Source organism: Melanostigma gelatinosum, assembly GCF_949748355.1.
Source record: "Melanostigma gelatinosum genome assembly, chromosome: 17".
Taxonomy (NCBI): domain Eukaryota; kingdom Metazoa; phylum Chordata; class Actinopteri; order Perciformes; family Zoarcidae; genus Melanostigma; species Melanostigma gelatinosum.
Window position 1 is genome coordinate 20,139,784 of NC_136650.1, and position 23,960 is coordinate 20,163,743.

At 43.8% G+C, this 23,960-nt stretch overlaps 2 protein-coding genes across 2 annotated transcripts; both read right to left on the reverse strand.

Annotated features, from left to right (window-relative positions):
* Positions 1–202: 202 nt before the first annotated feature.
* tent4a (terminal nucleotidyltransferase 4A) lies at positions 203–14,357 on the reverse strand (the record flags this gene model as incomplete). Its single annotated transcript, XM_079287668.1, has 13 exons — positions 203–1,630; positions 2,583–2,756; positions 2,948–3,106; positions 4,389–4,570; positions 4,920–5,023; positions 5,119–5,245; positions 5,393–5,606; positions 7,576–7,704; positions 8,959–9,066; positions 9,808–9,928; positions 10,017–10,063; positions 10,617–10,740; positions 13,537–14,357. The coding sequence occupies 13 exons, from the start codon at positions 14,355–14,357 to the stop codon at positions 1,472–1,474; spliced, it is 2,469 nt and encodes an 822-aa protein (XP_079143794.1). The 3' UTR covers positions 203–1,471.
* A 2,436-nt stretch (positions 14,358–16,793) lies between these two features.
* On the reverse strand, positions 16,794–23,553 carry srd5a1 (steroid-5-alpha-reductase, alpha polypeptide 1 (3-oxo-5 alpha-steroid delta 4-dehydrogenase alpha 1)). Its single transcript, XM_079287606.1, has 5 exons — positions 23,215–23,553; positions 22,827–22,993; positions 21,344–21,445; positions 18,559–18,709; positions 16,794–18,435 (listed from the first exon to the last, which is right to left on the reverse strand). Exons 1-5 carry the CDS (start codon positions 23,526–23,528, stop codon positions 18,369–18,371), a joined length of 801 nt encoding a protein of 266 aa, XP_079143732.1. The 5' UTR covers positions 23,529–23,553; the 3' UTR covers positions 16,794–18,368.
* Between the last annotated feature and the right edge of the window lie 407 nt (positions 23,554–23,960).

Sequence of the window (23,960 nt, forward strand, 5' to 3'; positions counted from 1 at the left end):
TCCTCCTCCTCCTCCTCCTCCTCCTCCTCCTCCTCCTCCTCCTCCTCCTCCTCCTCCTCCTCCTCCTCCTCCTCCTCCTCCTCCTCCTCCTCCTCCTCCTCCTCCTCCTCCTCCTCCTCCTCCTCCTCCTCCTCCTCCTCCTCCACAACACACGCCCCTCGAGTAGAGATTCCTCTGAATCGGAGGCTCTTTTGTCTGCACTCTGATTCTAATCTTGATCTTCAAATTCAAGTCAGATGAGCTGTTGCCTTCTCAGCCCCAACCCTCTGACAACATGTAATAAAAAAAAAACCAGACGACCACGGAAATGAAAAGACACGAGCATATGTTTCAGAGAACGGGCTCTTTCAGGCCAAAACTCTGCAGTCAGGAAGCTTTTCTTTAAAAAAAAAAAGAAAAAAATCGCCTCCGGTGGAGAGAAAGATGGCCGACAGAAAACTAGCAGGTCACTGCCCGCCTTCCCCCGGAAGACCAAATACGGCAACAAGCACAGTCCCACAAGGGACGCACGCACAGACATACGACCTGGAGGCAGCACTGCTGAAGCTCCATCTGCTCAGGAGCGACCTCTTCTGGGCCAACACAGGATTACATCCTCAACTCTGGCTTCTCGGGATATCCCAGGGTGCAACTTCCATCCTTCCCACCAGGAAGCCTGAGACAAACTGGACCGAGGAACAAAACTTCCACGAGGAATTTCTCGTTAACCTCGACCATTTTCACAGGACTGATGGAGGAAAAGGGAAGGAATCTGAAGGTAAGAGCTCCGTATCCCTTTCTGTTCCCGCTTCTCTTTATCAAACAGGACACCACAAGTAAGACAGGGAGAGAAGAAGAGATCGGGGGGTGGGGTGTCTTTGAACCGGGGTCTATCTCGACCTGACGACAGACAGGCGCGCACACACACACACACACACACACACACAGAGAAACGACTCCAGAGATGCTGCCTGGGGAAAGGTTTCGTAAACAAAATGTAAAACTCTACAAAAATAAAACTGTATAAAAATGCCTTTACATATACACACACAAAATTAAATAAGCATTTACTTTAGTTCCAAAAAAGAAAAATAACATTATTGCACAAATGAAAGTGTATAAACTGTAAAAAAAAAAAAAAAAAAAAAAAGTAACACTGAACCACGGGCAGCTTGGCTGCAGCGGTCGAGACGAGGTCAAGTGGACTTGGCAATGGCTTCACCGCCAAGTCTCACAAAAATAAACAAAAAAGACCTGAAACAAAGATGAGGTTACTGAAAGTAACGTAATACTGAAACTGCAAAAGTCATGCGGAAAAGGAAGAGACAGTAGGAGGAAGATGCAGAGCTGGGGGCTGTAGTTCCATCTCACGGCAGCCCCAGAGTGAAAACTGCTGGTCTCTGGTCCTCCGTCGGCCTGTCTGTCTGTCCATCCTCCCTGGAGACGACCACAGAGCCAGGAGGGGAGAGGAGAGGGAGCCCAAGAGGGGTTCCTATCTGCTGAGGCTGACCGGGAGGCTGTCCCTCTTTCTGCGTCGCCAAGTGGTGCGGTGGTACTGTGTGTGACTGTGTGTGTGTCCGCGGTTAGCCAGGACCGGGTTGTTGACCAGCGGCGGGTTGTGGAAGCCCTTCACGTTGAACTTGGCTCCATTCTGAGGCGTGTTGGAGAGAATATACAAATAAACCTCTAACTTCTTCACTGATGGTGCACCAACAACTACATAGACTACGCTGCTCTGTCATGCTGGATGTCACTGCACTAACCAATCAAATGCATGCACTTACACATTGCTGCCACAACACGGATCATTGCGAGATCTTTGCTGTTTAAATGGACATAAACATTTTGTGAAATATGCTTTTTGAGAGTGAGATGAGAAGATTGATACCACTCATGTGTACATGCTAAATATGAAGCTACTGCTAGCATACAGTTAGCGTAGCTTAGCGTAAAGGCTGGAAACAGCTAGCCTAGCTTACTCCATATCGAACTGTTTTAAATGTTGTATCTCATTTGATTAATTTGGTGGAAAAAAAAACATCTGTAGAAATAGCCAGTTGTGGTTTTAAAGCGGATTATATTCCAGACAATTAGCTGGTAAACAGATTATTTAACCTTTGGACAAAGACAGCTTTAGGGGGAAACGCTCAGTTTTCAGTGCGTTTGCTAAATTAAGCTAAATTCCCGCCGTCTGTGGTTTCATAACTAACATATAAATGTGAGAGTGGTATCAATTTTCCCATCTAACTCTTGGCAAGAGAGTGAATCAGCGTATTACCCAGAAAGTTGAACAATTCCTTCAATGAGCCAGCAGGCTGAAAGAACTAAGAATTGGATTAAACTGTTGGTCCCTGTTTTTGTCATTTCCACGCCAGATGTTGGAACATCAGGCCACTGAGCAGCGGTGACGGTGTTTACAGATCAATTATGACTACAGATGGCAATTTAACTTTTTGTTTAAAGAGAGAGAGAGACACAAATCACACACTTGGCTGAGAACGGAAGAGAAACGGAGATGAGAGTGTGAACTTGTGTGTGTGTGTGTGAGGCAAGTCTGCCTCGACAGTGCGTTTGAGTGCGTGTGTGTGGCATCCGGCGCCTACCTTGTGTGTGTGGCTGGAGTGGGGGCTGGGCGGAGACTGGGGGATGGAGGGGGCGGGGGCATGAGCATGGGCTGGGGGGGGCATGTGGAAGAAGGGGGGGAGCCCGGTGTCTATACACACCTGTCTGCCAGGTATGGAGTGCATTGCTAGACCAACGGGCAGCGAGATGCGAGCCTGGAGGACCAAAGGGACAGTAATTAATATCATATATAATTAATAACAATAACAACAGGAAAGAGCAACATCTCGGTCTGATATTTTAGATATAGTTCTCTGAACAGTACCTAAACCTGATCCACTACATCATATTGTTTCCCCTCATGATCTAAGCTGATGTAGTCCCGAGTGCCTGTGGACGTTCCTACCTGTGAGCCTGGATGCAGGAGGAGATGGTGTCCTCCCATGCCGGGCTTGCAGGTGCCCATGTTGAGGCCCGGTGGCAAAGCCAGGCCCAGAGGAGGGAAAGACGGGTACGGCGGCATGGCTGGAGGAGGGACGGGACACGGCAGCGCTGAATCTGAGTCCTGGCGAATGACACAGAAGCAAAGAGAGAACTTGATGAGCACGCTTGAGAATGTCTTGTTGTTGTTGTGTCGTGAAAATAGCACTTTCTGAAACGACAGTGTTCGTTGTTCTTCAGGAACGGCTATGTGATGCCTGCCTCCACATGTTGCACACGACACACCCTTCATCCAATATGTTTAGGCCCAAAGCAAACAAAGCACCCGCTTAGCTTCTTCAGCGTCTCCTTACACGCCTGCAACCTTGTGGACAGTTCAACACGGTCATGGAAGAGGCCACTCTGTGTCTTCTGGCTCGCTGTATGCAGTGCAGCTGCATGGTTTATTTCGGAATATGATTTGCTACATGACTTGCGGGCAGACTGGCTCTCTCTGTATGATCTCATTTGAAAAGCGCTCCCTCTCCCTCCCTCCCTCTCCCGAACGTCCTGCAGGAGCTTCAGCACATTGGGCACCTTCCATTCGTCATCTTCTCCCCTCTCGACGGCTTTCATAAAGAGCCATGTCCTCTGGCATCATGACGCCACTCAAAAGGCTTCCAAGCTCCTAATATGAATTTCACGTTCATCATATAGCTGCCTCAGTGCAACGCCGGGTAATGTATTCACCGGAGTGAGCTTCAGTAGCTTTGACATGCAGGCATTCACACCGAGACCCTTGCTTCCAAATCAGTTTTGAGAGAGTACTGTAGTGTCATCATTGCCGTCTATGTCCTGCTAACACCTTTACAGCCGGCCAGATGTTTTTAGGTAAAGTTCTCTCCCTTGTAAAGGACACACATGCCATAAATAGCAGTCCTATACAAGTACTATCTTCTTTAAACTCAACACTTCTCACATTAACCGTTTTACACGGATGATTAACGCATCAACCAGGTTCACACTTCTAGCTAATAGTGCATTGAAATTAGATTTGTGAGGCTTCCATCAGATGGGTTGGACAGGGAAAAAAAGGTGACGCTGCATGTAGTTTTACCAAGTGGGTGTCTGTATTACTCCATGACGTTGGTTGTTCATTACATAATCACAACATATTCGTTGTGCCAGACAATATAGCAAGAGGTAAAACTGCATCGAGGTCTGCAGTCATTTGACATGAGAGTTTCATGCATCATGGACGTATACAGAAGTAGCTTTTATGTGGATTAACTCTTCATGTCAGAATTCACTTGACAACTACGGTATCTTTCCATCTGTTGAGCTACAAAAGGCAGAAACCACACCGAGTGCTGTTTCCAGTGCGTGCCTATCTGCTGATCACACGCGTGTGTGTGTGTTGTTCTTACGTTGTCTGATCCAGACAGCGAGGAGACGGAGGAGGCGGAGGAGTGCTGCTGGGGGCTGGAGATGGACATGGGCGAGTCGGCACTGTGAGGCGACACCGATTCTCTTTGCTGCTCCTCCGTCCCGACACCCCCGCCGAGCACACAGGGCTCCCACTCCGACGCCGGCTCCTTGGGAGGTGAAACTGCTAAAAAAAAAAAAGAATAAAAAAAAAAAAGGCTGGAAGGTTCAGTAAGTCACAAATTTGACACACTCTGCTCTGTGGAATTTATTATTTATACATGAAAAGCTTAGTTTTTTTCAGTAGAGTGGTGAACTTTGAAAATTCTTCTTTTAATAGAATTCAGTGACTTCAAATTCTTCAAATTCATTGAAGCAGAAAACATTGTTTTATAAGATGTTTTCCACGTGTCAGAGTGAACCTCTGAACCCTGTTCTCCTCATACAGTCCTGGCTTCAAACGATCACGGCGAGCATAAGCAGTTATTCCTTCACTACTCTAGATTCGTATGTTGAAGTCTGAGGAGTCGTACCTCTGTTGTCTGTTCGCGCCAGATCCCTGACCCCCCACTTCTTAATGATCCATTCCCTGTAGTCGATAACTTCCTGGGTCAACCGGATTATCCTCCCCAAGGTGCTGCAGGGAGGAGAGAGAGAGAGACAGACAGGTTTAAAAGAGAACCACTTTTATTCTGGGTACCTTTGCTGCTGTTGAGTGGATTGAATGCAAACCTTTCGGAGTCTTTGTTGGGATACGACCGTGCAAGCGGCGACACAGCATGACTCAGCACAGTGTAGGCATAGTCGAACACCTGCTTGACATGCATGGCACCATAGGAGCCCCTCCCCACGTCATTACCTGCATGTAGTAAAGACGAACACAAACAGAGGTACATTTTAAAGGGTGGAAGAGAAAAAAGATGGCGTCGTAAGCTCTATGGCATGACAGTTCCCCAACAGCCTCATTTTGAGTTCACTGTAACCGTCGTAAACTTGCGACACACACCTGGGAGAAGCGGGTCCTCTATGCACAGCGTGGATGGTCTGTATCCATTGGTCATGGCCTTCATGATCTCCTCTTTGGCTAAGTATGCGCCTCCACTTTTGATGCGGATCCCGGTTTTCAGGTAGTTGAAATGGCGGCCGTACAACTCGAAGAACTCGATCAGCAGCACGCCCAAATTCTCACTGGGGTTCCTGGCATCGATACGAGGATGGAGCTGAAGGGCAAGCGCAGGAAGACTGGATTAGTGTGTATACAAAGCAAGTGTTACTGTGCATTCGTTGAGATGATAGGGCTGTCCCTATATACACACACTTTTTGGAGCTTCAAAGCTTAAGAGAGAAATACATCACCTCCTCCTTAACCTTCTCTCTACGAGCATTAGTCACCTCTCATCCTTCACTCAGTCACATATATTACAGATATATTACAGTTCCAAAACTGGAAAGTTATTGTGGTCCGTCTCCCCACTTGAACAACAGGGTAGACTTAGTGCTTCTGATGTCATCAAAATGGTTCCAGGTCCACCAGATACGCTGTCAGCCATGTCAATGACATAAAATCAGCATTTGAGCTCTTCATAACACCATCAATTGAAAAGGATATACTTGAGATGACAAATTTAGAGGGCAGGCGTGTGTATGGGAAGAGTTGGAAAGACTTGGATGTGACCGACTTGCAAGCCTACATTGGGTTGCTCATTTTGGCAGGAGTGTACAAGTCAAAAGGCGAAGCAACAGCAAGCGGAAGATTACCATGTTGGGGACAGTGAGAAAAAACAAGCCGGAGCTTCCCACTGAGCTGCTTTTGATGAAGAACAGGAAGGTAACATCTTCAATTTTTGCCTTTACTGACAAAGCCACTGTCGTCTCCTACTGCCCCAAGAAAGGGAAACATGTCCTGCTGATGAGCACCATGCACAAAGATGCTGTCCTGAGCACCAGAGAAGACAAAAAAACACAAATGGTCTTGGACTACAACGAGACAAAGGGAGGTGTTGATAACCTGGACAAGGTCACAGCCACACACAGCTGCCGACGCATGACTGCCCGTTGGCCCCTTGTAATTTTCTTCAACATCATTGATGTGAGCGCCTACAATGCCTTTGTAATATGGAGGGAAATGAACAAGGACTGGAACAGCGGAAAAATGAGCCAAAGGAGGATTTTCCTGGAGCAACTGGGTTACGCGTTTGGTGAAACCTCATATCGAGAGAAGACGGTGCCTTCCGAGAGCATCAACAGCTGCTGCAACCGTTGTGAAGGACATCCAAACAGAGACATACACCCCAACTCCTCTAGTGGTTCAAACTGGAGGCAAGAAACGTGGCAGGTGCCAGGTCTGTCCCAACAGAAATGACTCCAAGACCAGCAACACCTGTGTGAAATACATCTGCAAGGAACATGCATGCACTCTCTGCACATCATGTGTACAGTTGTGCAAACAACAGGCTGGAATGTACCTTCTGGTGGCCTGAAGGAAAAATAACATACTGTTCATATTCTGTCAGTTCGTATTCTGTCAAACTCATTTTAGTGACCATGTAACTTTGTTTTTTACTATCTCGCACATACATATTCGCATTAGTAGAATAGAACAATCCCTGATGCACACGTCTTTTCTTATAGAAATTGGTTTTGTTTTTCCTGGGGTCAAATTGACCCCGAACATAACGAATGTTACTCGCCTTAATAACAGAAATAGTTTTTCATTCCAAACTTTACAGATAACAAAAATATGTACTTAGAGATAATATAAAGCCATTAAAACACCAACAAATTCTCTTTTAAATGATATGTCAATCAGTGAGATTTTATTCTGACCTGCATATTTCTCCATAGTCGCTTAACAGGTATTCCCGGATGTTTAAGGGGGTGGGTGTCTTTTTTATTTTTATTTAATGCGCTATTTAGGTAGTCGACAAACAAGCAAAAAGTTCCTAATGCATTTTCTGGAGGTTGAAATTGCTGGGGTCAAATTGACCCCAATAGTAAAAGATGTGAGTACATTTGAAGGTAACAGGAGGGTTAAAACACACAATGGCCAATACGCTACAATACTGCAGCGCTTTCATAGCACTGCTGTTACCTCTAAGCTCCAGCGTGCAGCTGCGGCCGCTTCCTTCCTCTGGGATGCTTCCTGCTTGTACAACATGTTTAGGGGTGCTTGTCTGCGTCTCACCGTACCTGTAAGAAGCTGATGACCATGAGGATCAGGCTGTACGAGCTGATTCCTCCAGTGAAGACTTCGTTTAGATCTCTCTGCAGCAGAAACTGCTTGAGGACAAAGATCAGGTAAGGCAGCACTGGATACACCTGAAAGCGGAAGAAGAGACGGATGCGAGAACGCTGGATTCAGTCAAACTCTGGGTTAGGTAACGGGAAGAGAGCAGAGGAGAGAATCCTTAAACGAAACAAAAAAAGTAGATTCAAATGAGCAATTACACTTTCCTTTTGAATTTAAGTCAATTTAATTATGTTTTGAGTGAGCAATTATTAAGTAACCATGAAATATTGATCATGTGTATCATGTCATTTCACTTCATGCAGACATTCAACAATAAACGTCAAGGACTTTCAAGTACATTTTCAAGCACTAGTTTGACATTTTCAAGGACTTCACTGAAAGGAAATAATTCATATTCAAATCTATGTTTTTGTTTCATTAAACAGAAGTAAATGAAGTGATCAAAGTCTGTCTCTAACTTTTGGTGAACTGCTATCAGACAAAGCAGTAAAATAAACACCGAAATGTGTATTTTGGATGTTTTCTTTCCAATATTCTGAAACAATAAAAAAACAAAATAACAGCCCAGAACCTTAAAATCGAGCAGCTCATGAAAACCAATGTTTTGCTCATGGGGTGCCCCCCCCCCCCCCACCCCTTAAGAAGTGAGAGCACGACTGGCTGCATGGAAATGTGACCCACGAGGATGAACTTTCAGGTTGACCTCTCAGTGAATGCACTGGAAGCCGTCACACCCACCACCACCGGAGTGATGCTGCCTGCGGTAGTCGACAGCAGGCTTTCAAGCTCCGACACGTAGACCCAGAAAACCATAACCTGAGGCCAAGACTCGCTGGAACATCAGCTCCTGGAACTCCTCTCTTGCGTTAGCTACCACCACCGCGACTAAAGCAGGCAGAGATCTTTCTGTCAGAGCCACGGGCCGCCTTTCACCTCCGCTGAGTCGATTTGGCAGCAAGACTCTGTGTGACTTAAGAGGATATTATTCTGAGCACAGTTGCTGGGGTCGGTCCCAGCTTCACTTTGGAAATGAGAAGTGCCAATTCAAGATTAGAGTGAAGTTAAAGTGTAATGCTTTTAACTGCTGGCTTGCCTGATTCACAGCGGGAATTTCCAAAGTAGCTGTATTTAGACCCCACTGTAAAATAGCAATCATGTGACTCTGGTGGTTTTTACTTAAATACGTCTCCGGGACCTTTTGCTGCTCTCTTCCTCCATATCTGCGTCGTACGCAGTAATGTGCGTTGTGGCAGGATTTCTTCAATTCACAATCCCCGTCTGGACTCGTGTGCATCATTTGATTAAATAACACTGTATCTCACCTTAACATAATCTTTAATGAAGCTTGCCGCCTTCACTCCAGTCTCCACGTTGAAGCTGATGTCCACCTTCACCTCGGTCTCCTGGTCGGTCAGCTTGATGATTGGCACCTGAAGGGAGAGACGGAGACGTGAATTAGCAAACGTTACGGTGAAGTCATCAGCTGAGGACAAGAAAGCCATCTGTTCTAACTGACAGCCTTTTAGGTCCAATCGCTCATTTAAAAAAAATGCTAAATTAATGTTTTAACTTCAAACAGAGAAAAACTACTAAAAGAATGGTCAGAAGTACACGGGGGAGAATCGTTGACCTGAGGGCGAGTAGCTGACGACCAATTTTACATTTTTTGGTGAACTAGAGCTGCTTTTGCAATATAATAGTTGGCACATACTGTATATTTACAGGTCAACAGGAAAAGATCCCCACACAACTCGCCATGTGTGGGGATGCCATGTATCGTGTGCCATGTATCACGCAAACAGATGGACGACACTAATTGAGTCTCTTCTTTTCCCCTCATGGAGGTAACGAGGTAACGAGCCAAAGCTTTACACGTCCTACTGACCATTTAAAAACCCAGGCGAACTTTTCTCGGAGTGTAATAAGCGCTGCCAAATGTTGGTTTGGCTGCGTTTGTTACAATCGGTTCCCCATTTACTCTGACTGTTATGTTCTCTTACTTACCGTGAAGAATTAAACATTTTGGGGGACCTGTCATACTATTCTGTGGCGCCAGATCCTTGCTCATCACTGAAGGTGGGATATGAAATCCTCATTTTTCTTCTAAATTCTCGGGTGTGGCTTTATTTCGGGCCTCGATGTGAACACAGGACCCTGCCCTGGTTACTCACCGTGGCTTTGTCCAGCACTTTGATGGAGAACGGTTCGGCCACGTTGTGCTTGCGGAGAGCTTGTTCCAGCTCTTGCAGCGGGGGGCGCTCCCACTTCCCAAACACCACCAGGTCAATGTCGCTGAGGGCAAAAGAAACATGCGGGACGTTAAAACACTGGCCAGGAAAACACACCAGGGATAAAGTTTACATTAATACTGGTGTCTTACCTTGTTGGAAGGTACAGCCCTGTGCTGAAGCTGCCAAATATTTGGACCTGGAAACAACAATGATGAAGAAATATAAAAATGAGCAAAGTCTGAGTGGTTCATCTGTTAAAGACAGAGCCGGTTAAGGATTGAGAGAGTTTGATTTTGGGGGCATTACGGCACAATCTATCCACTTGAAGAGAGCGGCTACAACCACAGGTGCTTTCCACGAGCACATTCATTTTCAGAGTCAGAAAAGGTTTCTATCTATGCAAACTATCAAGAACACAGTATTCCCACTTCAGGGACAGTAAACGCTGACGAGCTGCCAAATTAAGTACACAATAGTTTAAAAAAACGTCCTTTTGGGGTCTGCAAGCGAAAGCTCTCCAAATAGGAAGCAGAGTGGAGTTCTCTCCCTTTCCGTCTGGTGAATACGACGAGGCCGGAGCACAAAGACAGGCCGGGATTAATGGGCTGAAATGAGGGTCCTCCAGCTCTATTTAGAAATATTCCTTTAAGAGACGTCGTCTCAGGATCAGTTGCCTCCAGAAGGTCAGTGAAAGAGTTCATGACTTGTGTGTGTGTGTGTGTGTGTGTCTGTCTGTCTCTCTCTCTCACATCTGCAGTGGGCCACAGCTCCTTGATGATCATCTCTATCCGGCTCACCACCTCCTTCCTCATAGCTGCTTCCTCCGGCCGAGGAGACATGAAGTTGTAGAGGTCCATCACCTCCTCGTGGAGTCTAAGAGGAGGGAGACGGGCAACGGTTATTCTCACCTCAGTCACAGTTATTATACTCCACACAGAGCAGGACGACGCCTGGATTGAGAGAAGGAACTGTACATGGTGTGAAATATCTCTTTTCATTTTGAGTGTTTCACATTTCTCATTGCGGAGTTATACACAACTAACAATCATATGAGGATATCTTCTAAAAAGACTGACTTACGCATTCACACATTTTTGGCTGAGAGTTTGGAAAAAGATTTTTTTTAAAAACCCTCTCCAGATGGCCCAAGATATGCCTCCTTCTTATCACGGTGTAGGTTAACCCCCATCAGCCCAGAGCCGAGGAAGCAAAGTAACGCTGCTGTATGCTGCTCTTCAGAGAGTTCCATGAGTTTTGATAGCTGCTACTTTACTGCAGACCCGATCAGACAAAGATGCACAGCGGTACACTCGATCTCATCGGGTGCTGTACTTATCAAAAAGGTAAACAGAGTGCATTTATGTCGCGCCTTTCTACCATTCATACACTATGTGTGGCTGGCCTGCCCATTGGGAGCCACTTAAGCTTTAGTTTTTTATTTAACAGTACGATGTGCAAACAGGAGCCGCCGGGGAAAAAATTGCTGAAGTATGACGGAACAAAGAAGTTTTTTAGGATCACATATCATTTGAGTCCAAGCCGGTTTCTCTAACATAACCGTAATACTACACTTAGCCCTATTCATAACTTAACATAACCACGGGGCTAGAAATAAGAACAAAAGTGGTCACGGTCTAAGTTTTTGTAGAAGTCTTATCTTACCATCAGTGAGGATATGTGTTCCTCATCAAGAGACAGGTACAACACACCTTTAAGGTTTTCTGAGGATTTTAAACCTTCACAGAACCAATCGGTTTTCTAGGAATGCATACCATGGCATGATGTCAGTGTGAAATACAGAACAGGGAGACTGTCACAATCAATTACAAGAGCCCTGGAGGATACGCAGTCAGCCCATGATGTGCCCACTCTTTGGTTCAAAACTCTCTGCCAGCAGACCAGGGTGTTTACATGCCAACAGTCCGCCATGGTAATTGTTGCCCCCCCCCCCCCCACAGTCAGAAGAAGAACTGCTGTTGCAGCCATCCCTGAAAACATAGTTTAGGGTCAAACATAACTTTAGGACCCAGTGTTAAAGTAATAAACAGTGTTCAAAGGTGCAGTACATGACCAGCGTTTGCTATCAACCCAAGCCTACTCTGATCTTCATAACATCAAGACAGCACCACCACATAAGTATTAGCATTTTAAATTTGAAGGTGTGTGTGGGACTCCAAACAGAGCCCCTGGAGGCAAGCTACTGCAAGACTTATTAGTGCACAAGCCAAAACTTGCATCAGAAAAACGTGTACAAACACAAATACCAGAAGAAAAGGACACATTTGTATTCATTCACTACCTGCAGGACGTGGTATTAATTAAGAACTTAGATTTTCAGCTCACTTAGAATTTGGGTTGGGGAAACTATGAGCATCAAGCATGTGGAAGTGCCTTCATGACAAACACCGATTCCTTGTACAGAGAATTCCCAGATGGGTACAACCAGCCATTACAAATATCACAAGGTCCTGCAACACATCTGGCAGTTCCTCTGTCATTTCTTATGGATGAAGGCTTCTGCCAGAGCATAATACATAACATCACAAATCATATTTCATTCAGTTACACTGCTCTTACTACACCAACAGTGGAACGTTACGGTACTCGATATGTACAGTACGTCCCAGCCTGTCTGGGACATATCTTATGTCACCCTGAGAGAGCTCCATGAGGAACAGCCTGTGAAAAGAGAGTAAACCATAACTGTACCCACAATAACCAGAGTTTAAAAAGGCCAACTATCCAGAACTTTAACACAATTAATTAAAAGAAGACTGCACAACTTAACGTATTAATAAACAGTTTACTTCACTTTTTTAAAGTGTAATGAAATGCTATGAAAACTACTGAAACATACAATATCAATGCTCCTCCTTTAAAGTTGTGTCATACTCTAAATGTAACTTTTATGATCAAGCCATTAGGAATAGTTCAGGCACGTAACGTTAAATGGAGAACGTCACCCAACATTAACGTAAGTTTAGTGTTATTCAACCCCATTAGCTAAGACCCGGTTGTAGTATTGTATAATTATTCCAGTTGGCGTTTGATTCGACTCACTCTTATTTGCTTGACGAAAGATTATTGATTTCATTTTTAAATTGCTAACGTTAGTTTCCCAACTTCAATGTGGAGACAAAAGGGGAAAAACCGTAACTGAGCTAGCTATAGGCTAATCAGTCATGCTAACGGTAACCACCGGATTACATATCCGGTCAAAACCTTCTAAATAAATCTCCAAACACTACTAAAAGAGTACTTGATGCTGTGCTTGTGTATTGTTACACTTCCCATTAATGCATGTCCTTTAAATCGTACTCATCAATAGTTAGTTGTACATTTGTTTAATTTAACGGCACAGTTCAAACTTGAGCAGACAAAAATCTGAGCACTTCCGGTCTCTTTACGCAACTAATCTAACGGTAGCTTTTTTTTATTTTTTAGCTAACGCTATCCAGCAAACAGCCCAACTCCAGTTTACGCTGCTAACGTAGATAGCGTTTACTGCGTTGGGGAAACGAATAGCTATATCACGTTGGAACGTCATGTACAATGATACTTGACACATGCAACAAAATACAAATTCCCAACGGCTTTTTAACAATTCAAACGACAGATGTCAACGTTAACCTTCTAAAACCTAAAAAGCAGTGATAAGTGTTCACTCACCCGAGGACCCCAGGGCTGTACTTCCTCGTCTTCCAAGGCGTCCAAGTGCTCGCGTAATTGCCATTAGTGCAGTTTGAAAGCAAGTAATTCATCCCATAAGTGCTCGCTTTGTTGTCAATTTTCCTCCGGCCCGGGTGGTGATTGTTGTGTGTGTGGCTTACAGGTAAAGGAGAGGAGTGGACCTGATGGCGCTTCACGCAAATCTGCTGTAAATTAAAAGCCGGGTGCTCCTGTTGTAGGTGATGATGATGATGGTGGTGATGATGGTGGTAAAGGTTGACATTATTTCCCATGCTGTCCCTCACGTTGAAGAGCAGATTGGCACCCCCGACGTTTTTATTAACGTTGCCCGGTGCATTTCCAACAGTAGTAGTCCTCTCGAGTGAGCAGCTGGAAGAAGGCGGACTGTCGGTCCGGGATTCCCGCGAGGACGACGACGAGGAGACGGATCCTGGTTCAGCTGCGTGCGTCGCGGTGAAAGAGTTGTGTGTTACATTCCCGTTGGACAGCGCAGTGCCATTAATACTAGTAGTAGTGCCGTTCATGATGCTGCGATGGCTACTGCTGCCGTTGCTGAAACCGGCAGTAACGTTACTGCTGCAAATGCTCTTCTTGTTGCCCGATGCCACCACCGCGGTGGCCACATTTTTTAAAACATCCAACGCAGCGTAATTCACGCACTGGTTGTGGTTCTGGTTGTGGAGCTGGTGGTGCTGAGCGGAGAGTGTCCGTACTCCCTGAGAGGTCTCCCAGACGTGCATCCATAAGGCGTTCGCAGGTCCTTTCTGTTCGGGCTGAATCCAAGCTACCCTCGGATCCATTCAACTTCTCTCTGGTAACACCCCCTCCTACAAGTATAGCTAACGCACGCTACCGAGCCTTGGGCCTGGACCTCTCAACCGGCACCGCTCTGTCCGGGGTGACGAAAAGAGAAGTATTTAAACATTAAACCGACCTCGGAACCATTGAGAAACTGTCCCCGTTACACCGCTAGCTGGGGGAGTAAAAAAAAATGCTGGCCGTTTCCTACGGGAATTCAATATGGCGTATTCTCTTCAAATCTATGCGCATGCGCACTACGAGGGATTTCTTAAAACCCCATACACCCACACCTTCCATCCCTCCGGCCGGTTGATGAATTGCACGGAATACATATTTCTTTTTATTTTATTTTTTGAATACATATTTAATTGCACAACAAGTAATGAAGTCCACGGTGAATCATCAATAATGAATAAAGGGTCCTGTGGCCCAGTGGCTCTTGAAGCCTTGTAAAGACTACTCTCTCTCCAAAGGGAGGAGGGAATGGGTGAGGGGTTCATAGGGGATGCCCTATGAACCCCTCACCCATCAATATGAGGCTGGGCATATTAACTGTTTAAATTCTAGTATTGGCACATATGAAAAAAATATCACATATCTATGAATATTCAAAGCTGTGGATTTGGGGTCCACTAAGGGAATCTGCCTGTCCTGGTAAGCCCGGCAGAGAAATACCCACACTGTAAACATGTGAAACCCTAGAAATGATAGGAAACATTACTCTGCAATACAATTTACATAAACATTAGACAGAGAGGGAGACCATATTGTGTTGTCAGCTGCCACCTCACATACTGCCAGGGGCCACAATCACCACCTCTGGCCCTTGAAATGCTGCTCACATACATATAAACTCTGCATTCCACAGGGTAACACACTGTTTTTTTTCCTTCACTGTCTAAGCGCAAATGGAATCCTGCCCCGTGGATCCAAACGCTGATTTCCGAGGGGCAACACGCAGCAGTTGTTGATCATCCCACTCTGTAAACCACCCGGCCCCATGCAGTAACAGCCATCTCCCAGCCCTTTAGGCTCTGTGATGGAGCCGAGGCAGGCTGGATGAGGACTAACCAGTATACCTAAAAGAGAGTCTTGCATAATGCCCGCCCCCAACCCCTGCTACTCACGTGCAGCATGTGACAGAGTCAAGGAAAAAAAACCCAGAGCAAACTATGTGTCAGCTAGGATATGTAGCTCTCTGTGTATCACACTCAGACATACAGTGTACACACAGCTGCTCACTCCTGCTACACGCCTGTGTAAATCTCTTCTTCCCATCTCCCTCTATCCGACGCTGTGTGAAACACGGGCGTTGTGAGTGTAACACCAGACTGAATAGGTTGTTCCTCTCATGTCTCAGTCTCGGCTCAAGCCAAACGGCAACACTGACTGTGTGCCAGTGTGTGTGTGTGTGTCATTTCAAGGCTGGTTTGCCTCATTGTCAGCTTTTATGAGATTACCACATTGGTAGCGACCGGACCATAGCTGACAGATGCCCCCTCACACACACACACACACACACACACACACACATACATATACTGACAGGGCTGTACAAGTCAACAGGCTCTCAGGCATAACAGCAATAGCAAATAATATGAAGCAAGCATGCAGTAGTCTGAGACTGCATGTGGCTTGAATGATAATGAGGCCGCAGCATGTTCCACATATTTAACCCACATTAGTGGAGCGCTGTATTTTCACTGTTCTATCAACAGCTATTTCACATTTCTACACATGAACATATTGCCTGTGGTGCATCAGCCACACTGTGGGGTTTTTATACAGCAACAAACAATGGACCCAGCTCCTGGAGGTTCAGAACTACAAATCCGGACCTGCAGTTCCAGCCAACCTGCGACCAGAATATGCAAGAAAAGTAACAGCTGGCTGTTTAGACCTGAAGCCATGCTGATGTGTGACATATACTGGCAAGGAAGAACATAGCTTCATTAATTTTAACACTTGCACCACCTGCAGGCAATAACTGAGGTTCAACGTTTGTATTAATGCATTGCTTTTTTTCCATTTTATTTTATACATATTTTGCTTTTTGGATATCATGCTTTTCACACATTTTAAACCAGCAAAACATGTATTAACGGGAGCATATTTTCTGTGTAAACACACACAAACAGTCCCAAAAAAGGGTAAAAATAAGTTAACATTGTAACTCTGCAATGACTTATTTTTATTGATAAATACATTTTTTGCATTATTAAATCAATTTACGTACTTTTAGTTTCGTCCAAAAACTCCAGAAAAACTAAAAAAATGTATTTATTATAATAATTCGGTTTTAATTCAGATTTCCGTTGTAATTAGCTCCACCCCCTTCACTTCTGGTTGCAAAAACCAAGATGGCTACAGCAAAATAGCAAACTTGAGGCTTCAAAACGGCAGACCGCAAGCCAAAGTGTGACGTCAAGGTGACTACGTCCACGTCTTCTATACAGTCTATGATTACAAGCCGGTTCACTCGCATGCTTTGCATAGAAAAAGAAAATCCATTGTCGCTTGCCTGAAGATGAATGGTATTGTACTCAGATGGCAGGCTCAGTAAATGCTGGCTGTGTAATATAGTCATGCAATTATAAGAAGCGTGGACAAAGAGGATACAGAGAGGAAATAGCCTGGGAGAGTAAGAGAGAGACGGTGGAGACCTCGGACATGAAGGATGCCACTCTGCGTGGCCTTCAGCGGCACACAGCCTTCGTTTCTCATCACACTCAGACGTCCTATTATTTATTGACGAGTACAAATGATGACAGCATCTTTTCAAAAGCAACACATTAATACAATCCATAATCTGGCCTTGGCTGTAACATGCTGTTGGAGAATGTCCTCCACTGGGGAAAGGGAGAACTGATCAAGAGTTATGGGACTCGCTTTTTGGGATCCGTACACTGTGGAACGTAAAATGTGCTTCAATGCAATTATGTCATTTTCACTTGCATATGAATTTCCCAAAGCAATACGATAATTGCTCTTGTTTCCTATCTGAATTTATTTAAAGTAACACTGAGAATAAGGCAGATCGCATTATTAGTGTCGTTAAAATAAGACAATGCTTCCAGAAAAGTCCTAACCCACACTGATCAGACTATATGGCTCATGGTAAGAGTGATTATGACGCAGTCGTAGAATAGAAGAGATGTTACCATCGATTGCAATGTTTCAATCTCTCATCTTTTGTCCCAGGCTTCCTCTTTTCATTCAGTCACACACAAACTCTTCCCATCAGAGTGGTTTATGCTCAACGTGCTCCTGCTTTCACACTCAGCAGTTCTTCTTCTTCTCAGAAGCCCTTCACAGGAGTGATGTGTTGAGGCGCCGCTCCCTTCTCCTTCTCATTACAGGCATGAGTGAGTTATTGAGGCCCACGCTTGACCTCATCTCTGGACTTTGAGACGATGAGGTGATTAGAAAAGTCTTTCTGATGGCACCCAGAGAAAAATGTGTTGGGAATTCGAGGTCCTTTGTCTTTCATCTCATGGATCTCAAAAAGTTGCATTCGCAACAGACGACTCTCGAGAAAGAAGGAAAACTTTAAGTGTCTGCTTTGCATTTCCAGGTTTATGTTCCATCTGGGAGAATATGCAGATCAGCAAAGAGTCTTAAAAGTGTTTATTGCCGGTGCAGAGTGTTATAAATCCACTGTACTACAGTTCGGGTATGCTTCATTCCCAATCTCACTTCCTCCGGAGGAGTGCTAAATGTTGCCTCACCAGCAAACACAGCGCAATCAGTTCATGGTTGTTGAGGTAATTTGGCTTTATGGACATTACAGTCGTGAGCAAAGGTGAAAATTAAATGGATATGTATTTGTGTGCGGCTCAGATAAGATCACTCACAAGCATGCAGCTTGTGTTCCATTTTGTTTGCAGCAATAAAAAAGACAAACTGGATCTTCAATATATATTATATTATATAAAACACATTGTGGCAATGTTCTTTGCTGCCATTGTAAGAACCAGTACCTTCTCAGGCTTCCTGTGCCCATGGACTTTTTAGAACAGAAAGGGAATCAGTGCCTTCCTATGTTTAGGGTAGTCTTCGAACTTAGCGAGGTACCATCTGAGAAAGAGGGAAAAAGTTTCTTTCGTGAATACAAGTATTTGCTTCAAAGTGTGAACCCACACCATGAAAACCTGATTACTGTGTGCGTGTGTGTGTGTGTGCGTGCGTTATGATGCTTACTTGTGGTGGGCCACAGCCCTGCTGGCGAGGACCACTGTGGTAAAGATGGCAAAAGCTGAAGTGTGAACGGAGTGGCCAGCCAGAGCGAAGCCTGCCCACTCTGTTATCTCTCCTAAGAAGTTGGCTCCGGACACATATTCAAACATTCCGCCTGTGGGTGGAAGACACAGGGATCAGGACAGGTATGCTGATCCTTTCATATGTCCACGGAGGCAAAAACAACCCAAATATTTCCCTCTGGAATCCAGAATTACATTCTATCTTATGAAACATTTTTTGGGAAATTGTCTTATTTAGCATGGGAATTCTTGAGTTGTAGCCAAAATCACAGTGACCTTTGACCACCAAATTACAATCAGTTCGTCATCGGCCAAGGCTGCTGCTGCTGCTGCTGCTGGCACGGAGGCATTAAAACATAAAATGGGATGAGATTCGATTCGATTTTGAACAATTAGGGATGCACGATATATACTGGGCCCAATATTGGGAAATGTATTTTATTATGTATTATTACGATCATGAAAATATAGCCGATAATTCATCAAATTAAATAATAGAAAGCTAAATTACTTTCATTGAAAACAACAGTTAAATTTTCATACTCATTGGCAAGAGATGAGCTTGTTGCTATGAGCGGATCAGCAGTAACAACGAAAGATGCTTTTCCAATATCTGTCGAATTTACTGCATGACCAGAAAGAACATGTTGAATTACGGATTAAAATACTTAAAACTGATTTCAAACATCAGCAGAAAAGCTGCGAAACTTTTCCCTGGAATAACTAGAGAAACAGTGTATAAGACTTAAGTCTGACACTGAGCGAGCAATCATGTGCACTCTCTAAGCATTGGTCCCAGACCTCATGTTTCAGTTCATTCAGCTGAGCACTGCCTCTTTGACTGCAGGCCATTTGTCACGTCGCTACCCTCCATGTGAAAAAGTCATTCTTGGCTGAGGGGATTCCAGACGTGCCTGGAAGTTCATTGGGAGCAGCGCGGCTCACAGCTTCCTCCCGCCTCGCCCCTTCTCCGCTTTATTTTCCTTGAGGGTCCAGGACGGATTGGTTTCAACAAGTTCACCGCAGGTTCAGGCTCAAGGTGCTATTGTTGTGACTATGTTCTCAGTCAGGGCCGAGGCCCTCTCTCTGTGAACCTGTTGTGATCACTGATTCAGTTAGGAAAGGGAAAATCTAATTATGTGATCTAAAAAAGCAGCACTTTTTGCTTTTCCACTATGTTCAACCCTCAAGATTATTTGTCAGAAGCAGTTTGGAGATGGGAATCGTGCTAATCCCCTCCCCCCCCCCTCTCCCGCGCCTCTTTATTTGTCACTTCTCATAGAACGTGCATCCATTTTCACACAGTAAAAAGGTCAAACACTCGACAGAAATATCCACCATCAAAACATTCTCTCGGCTGTTTTTCCTGTGAATTGTTTGAAGAATTTTCAGAAATGTTCATTTGATACACGTAGAGTGATATCCCTCGCCCTAAAAGAAACAGCTCCATATTTTGGGTAAAATAAGCTCGCTTGTTTTCTTGCTGAGAGCGAGATGAGAAGATTGATACCGCTCACATATCGGTGTGTTCAACATGGAGCTGGAGCCAGCAGCCCGTTAGCTTAGCTTTACACAAAGACAGCTAGCCTGGCTCTGTGATGGATTAAACAAACAAGATATATAAACACATACATTAGCGCAGTTTAGCTGTGCTGGTTGGCACACTTTGCTCTGATTCCAGTGTTTATGCTAAGCTAAGCTAACCGGCTGCAGCGTCATATTTACTGTACAAACACGAGCGTTGTATTGAGCAAATAAGCAATAGACCGGGTGCTTTATTTAGCATGCATCTAGAGTCCGTCGACAGACATATAATGTCCATGTTCCCGCGTGGGGCTGGCTTCCTGTCTAACATCAAATAAGAAAATACTCTATTACTTTAAAAAGTATATCATTTACACACGAGGATACATAACCATCTGTTTTTCCATATAGACTATCTATGTATTTATGTTATGACCAGATAACATGCTGTATCGTGATGTATGGGTTGTTGACGTGAACGATTGTGATATTTATCACCATTTTTATGCCACAACGATAATCTTCCTATTGTTATCGAGGTATGAAATGACCTACATATCGTTATAGAAGATTGTGGCCCAGCCCTATTTAAAATAGTAAAGTTATAGCGGAGTGCATGTGTGTTTCTCTGCTTTTTGGTTCGTCGTTCACTGTGGAGGGATGCGAGAAAAGGTTTTCTTCGAGAATAATACGGAGTGAGTAATTGATGTACAAAACGGTCATTTTACAAGTGAAGTATGACTTTAACAGCGTCCTGCATTCAAAATGAATAATACTCACTCTGAAGAATGGTCCAGTTTGTTAAATATGAGTATTTTTTTTTATATTATTGTCAAGGCTGGCTCCAGTAACTACTAACTGCAGCTAAAATAAAATCAGCTTCTTTCCTCAGGCTGTGAGAATTCACCCTCCACACATGATAACGTTTTCCATGTTTTTTGTGTTTTGTTGTGCAGCACAATGGAACTGCAATCTGCATTTTGTTGCACAATAATATAACTTGTAAAAGTACAATATTGTAGAGGCATAAAAGTGCAAAGTATATATAAATGCAGCACTTGAATTAATGTATTTTATTATTGTACACTTCTCATCAGGTGTTCCTCTTTGAAAGTTAGATGCACTGTGACAGGAGGAACAGACGTGTTCGCTGTGGTGAGAGCAATGATTGGGCCCAGTGCTTTCAGAACTAAAGCCCTTACCTGTGGGGATCTTGTAACCGGTCTCTCCGGGCTTTCTCAGGTTCCTCAGGATGTGGTCAGAGTGCACATTGACCAGCCAGCCGAGCAACCACAGTACAGACCCTGAAGACCAACCAGAAGCTGCTTTCGTACGACATTTTGCAGAGAAATACTTCTCACACACTACTTATTTGCTTTCTTAACAAGATCGATACCTCCTGGTTCAAATCTTTATGCTAAGCTCAGCTAATCGCCTCAGCACTACATGCACAGACACGAGCCCGGTTTGAGCTCAGTGTTGTCATCCAACTCTAAAAAAAAGAACGCAAATGAGCACGTTTCTTTAACATTTATATAATAGTTACAGCATGTACACAAAGTATTCATTAGTATTGTTACTGCGTTGGCCTACAATGCTTAAAATAAAGTCATTACATGGCACACTGCATGAATAAAATAAAATACAGATATATTCTGAATTGACTGTTTCCTGCGTTAGCTTGAACAGCAAGGGGAGCCAAGAAAAACTGCTGAGCACTTTGAGGTTTTGAAAGCGTGGGAGGCACCTGCAGCGGAGCAAAACCAAAAGAGGAAAATGGCAAGATGGACAAAAGAGTTTGAATGACGGCTATGTGTTTAAGCAAAGTCTTGCCATCTCATTTCATTTAAAACAGAAAAAGGGAAGAGAAGAGGACAGAGGGGTAGTAGGAATGAACTGGAAGAGATGGCAAGAGGTTGTTATCCTGACTGTGCATCGTACTCTGTTCCATAAATCATATAAAGAACGTTTCAGCCAGTGCTATTTTTAAACCATTTAACACTTATCTGCACACACTAGATTAAAACACACAGCAACTTGTACTTTCAGTAGTCTAGCAACTAAGTATTGGTTGTTGTTTTTTTACTTCTACTTGATTATTTTCCTTCAATGTAAATGTTAAACTGGAACATTCTTCTTATAGTGTACACACCACTGCACCCTCTCTTATCCTTGTATATTATTGTAATTGTCAATATAAAATATGAGTTTTGCTTTTATTTCTCCGATGCTAATAATGTAACACACATTGATTTGATACTGCTTCAATATTTTGACTTTGTATCTCAAAATAATGACTTAGTTTCTAAAAGAGAACAGTTCATCACATAAATGCGTAAATGGCCTTCCATAGTCACCAAAGCAACAGAAGCAAGTGGAAGCCCATGGCCACAAAAAATTATGACAGTTCTCAATATTTTGAGAATCCAACTCATTATTTTGAAATACTAAGTCATTATTTTAGGATATTAAATCATTATTTTAAGATACTAGGTCATTACTTTGAGATACTAACTCATTATTTTAAGACCGTTTCTCATTTTAATTACTTACTTTTTAAAAATCCATCACAGAGGCGTAAATGGGCTTCCATAAAAAACAGATCTATTTTAAACATCTCATGCAAAACACAACAATTCCCATTTCCCTTGCAGAAAAGAGAGGTCGCAGACACAGAACACCAACCTGCAATGAAGCACGGATGTGTAACCCAGTGTGCCGGGTACTCAGCGTAATGGCTCAGGTACCTGATCTGCATGTAGCCATTGTACATGCAGAAAACTATGGCCAGGGCAAATGGGGCGAATGGTGTTGGTTTACCTCCTCGGATTAAAAATGGATAAATAAGGGACCTGCAGCAAAAAAAAAAAAAAAAAATCATAAAACTGAAAATGCACAATATATACAATGAAATACAATAATATTAAAATGAACTCACTGCATCTATTCATTCAGATATTTATTATATTATTCAAGTGTCTTCCACGTGCATTGACGGTCACTTAGTGCTGGTGAAACACTTTAATACACCTCCAGGTGTAACATCATTATTTAATCGATTGTAATGACCTACCTCTGGACATAGTGGCAGAAGTACATGGCGATGAGCAGCTGGTTGGGCAGCAGGGAGGTTTTCGCAGAGGATGTCCAAACTACCAGACACACAGGCACCAGGATCGCAGGCAGCTCCTGGATGAACCAAGTCAACCGGACGTTAACTGGGAATCCATATTTGCTGGTAGCATACCGCCCGTATGGGACGTTTTCGAAAAGCAGAGTAACAAAAGTGCAGGCTGCAATGAAAATCATCAAGTAAGCCAAGCAGTCCAACACGTACAGCTCCTCTTCTCCCGAGGAGAAGAGCCAGGAGAGGAGCGCGTCCATCATGGGCGGAAGCGCTAATGTTACAAAACTAAAAATACAAACAATGGAAATGACCGAAATGTCACATGCAACTATTTGATAGCGTGCCGTCTTGCTCGCTCACGTCATTGGGTCTCATCAGCCAATCAAAATGCTCGCTTCTCCATCGGAGTTATTCAACGTGGTGTGGTGTCTGATGTCAACAATAAATATTCATAAATGAATTTGAATATATCACCTGCTGTAAACAATGACCGGGTGGCGCACTAATATAACATTTTAAATTTAAATAAAATGTATGCTTTGTACTTTATTTGACATCCAAGCTGGAATAAACGCAATTGTAACCTGATATATTTATATAAAAAATAAATAAACGAAATGAGTGAGTAGTTTTAAGTGCGTTTTGTTAACAGTGGAATACATGTATATTGCACTAAAGGAATTCAAATAGTC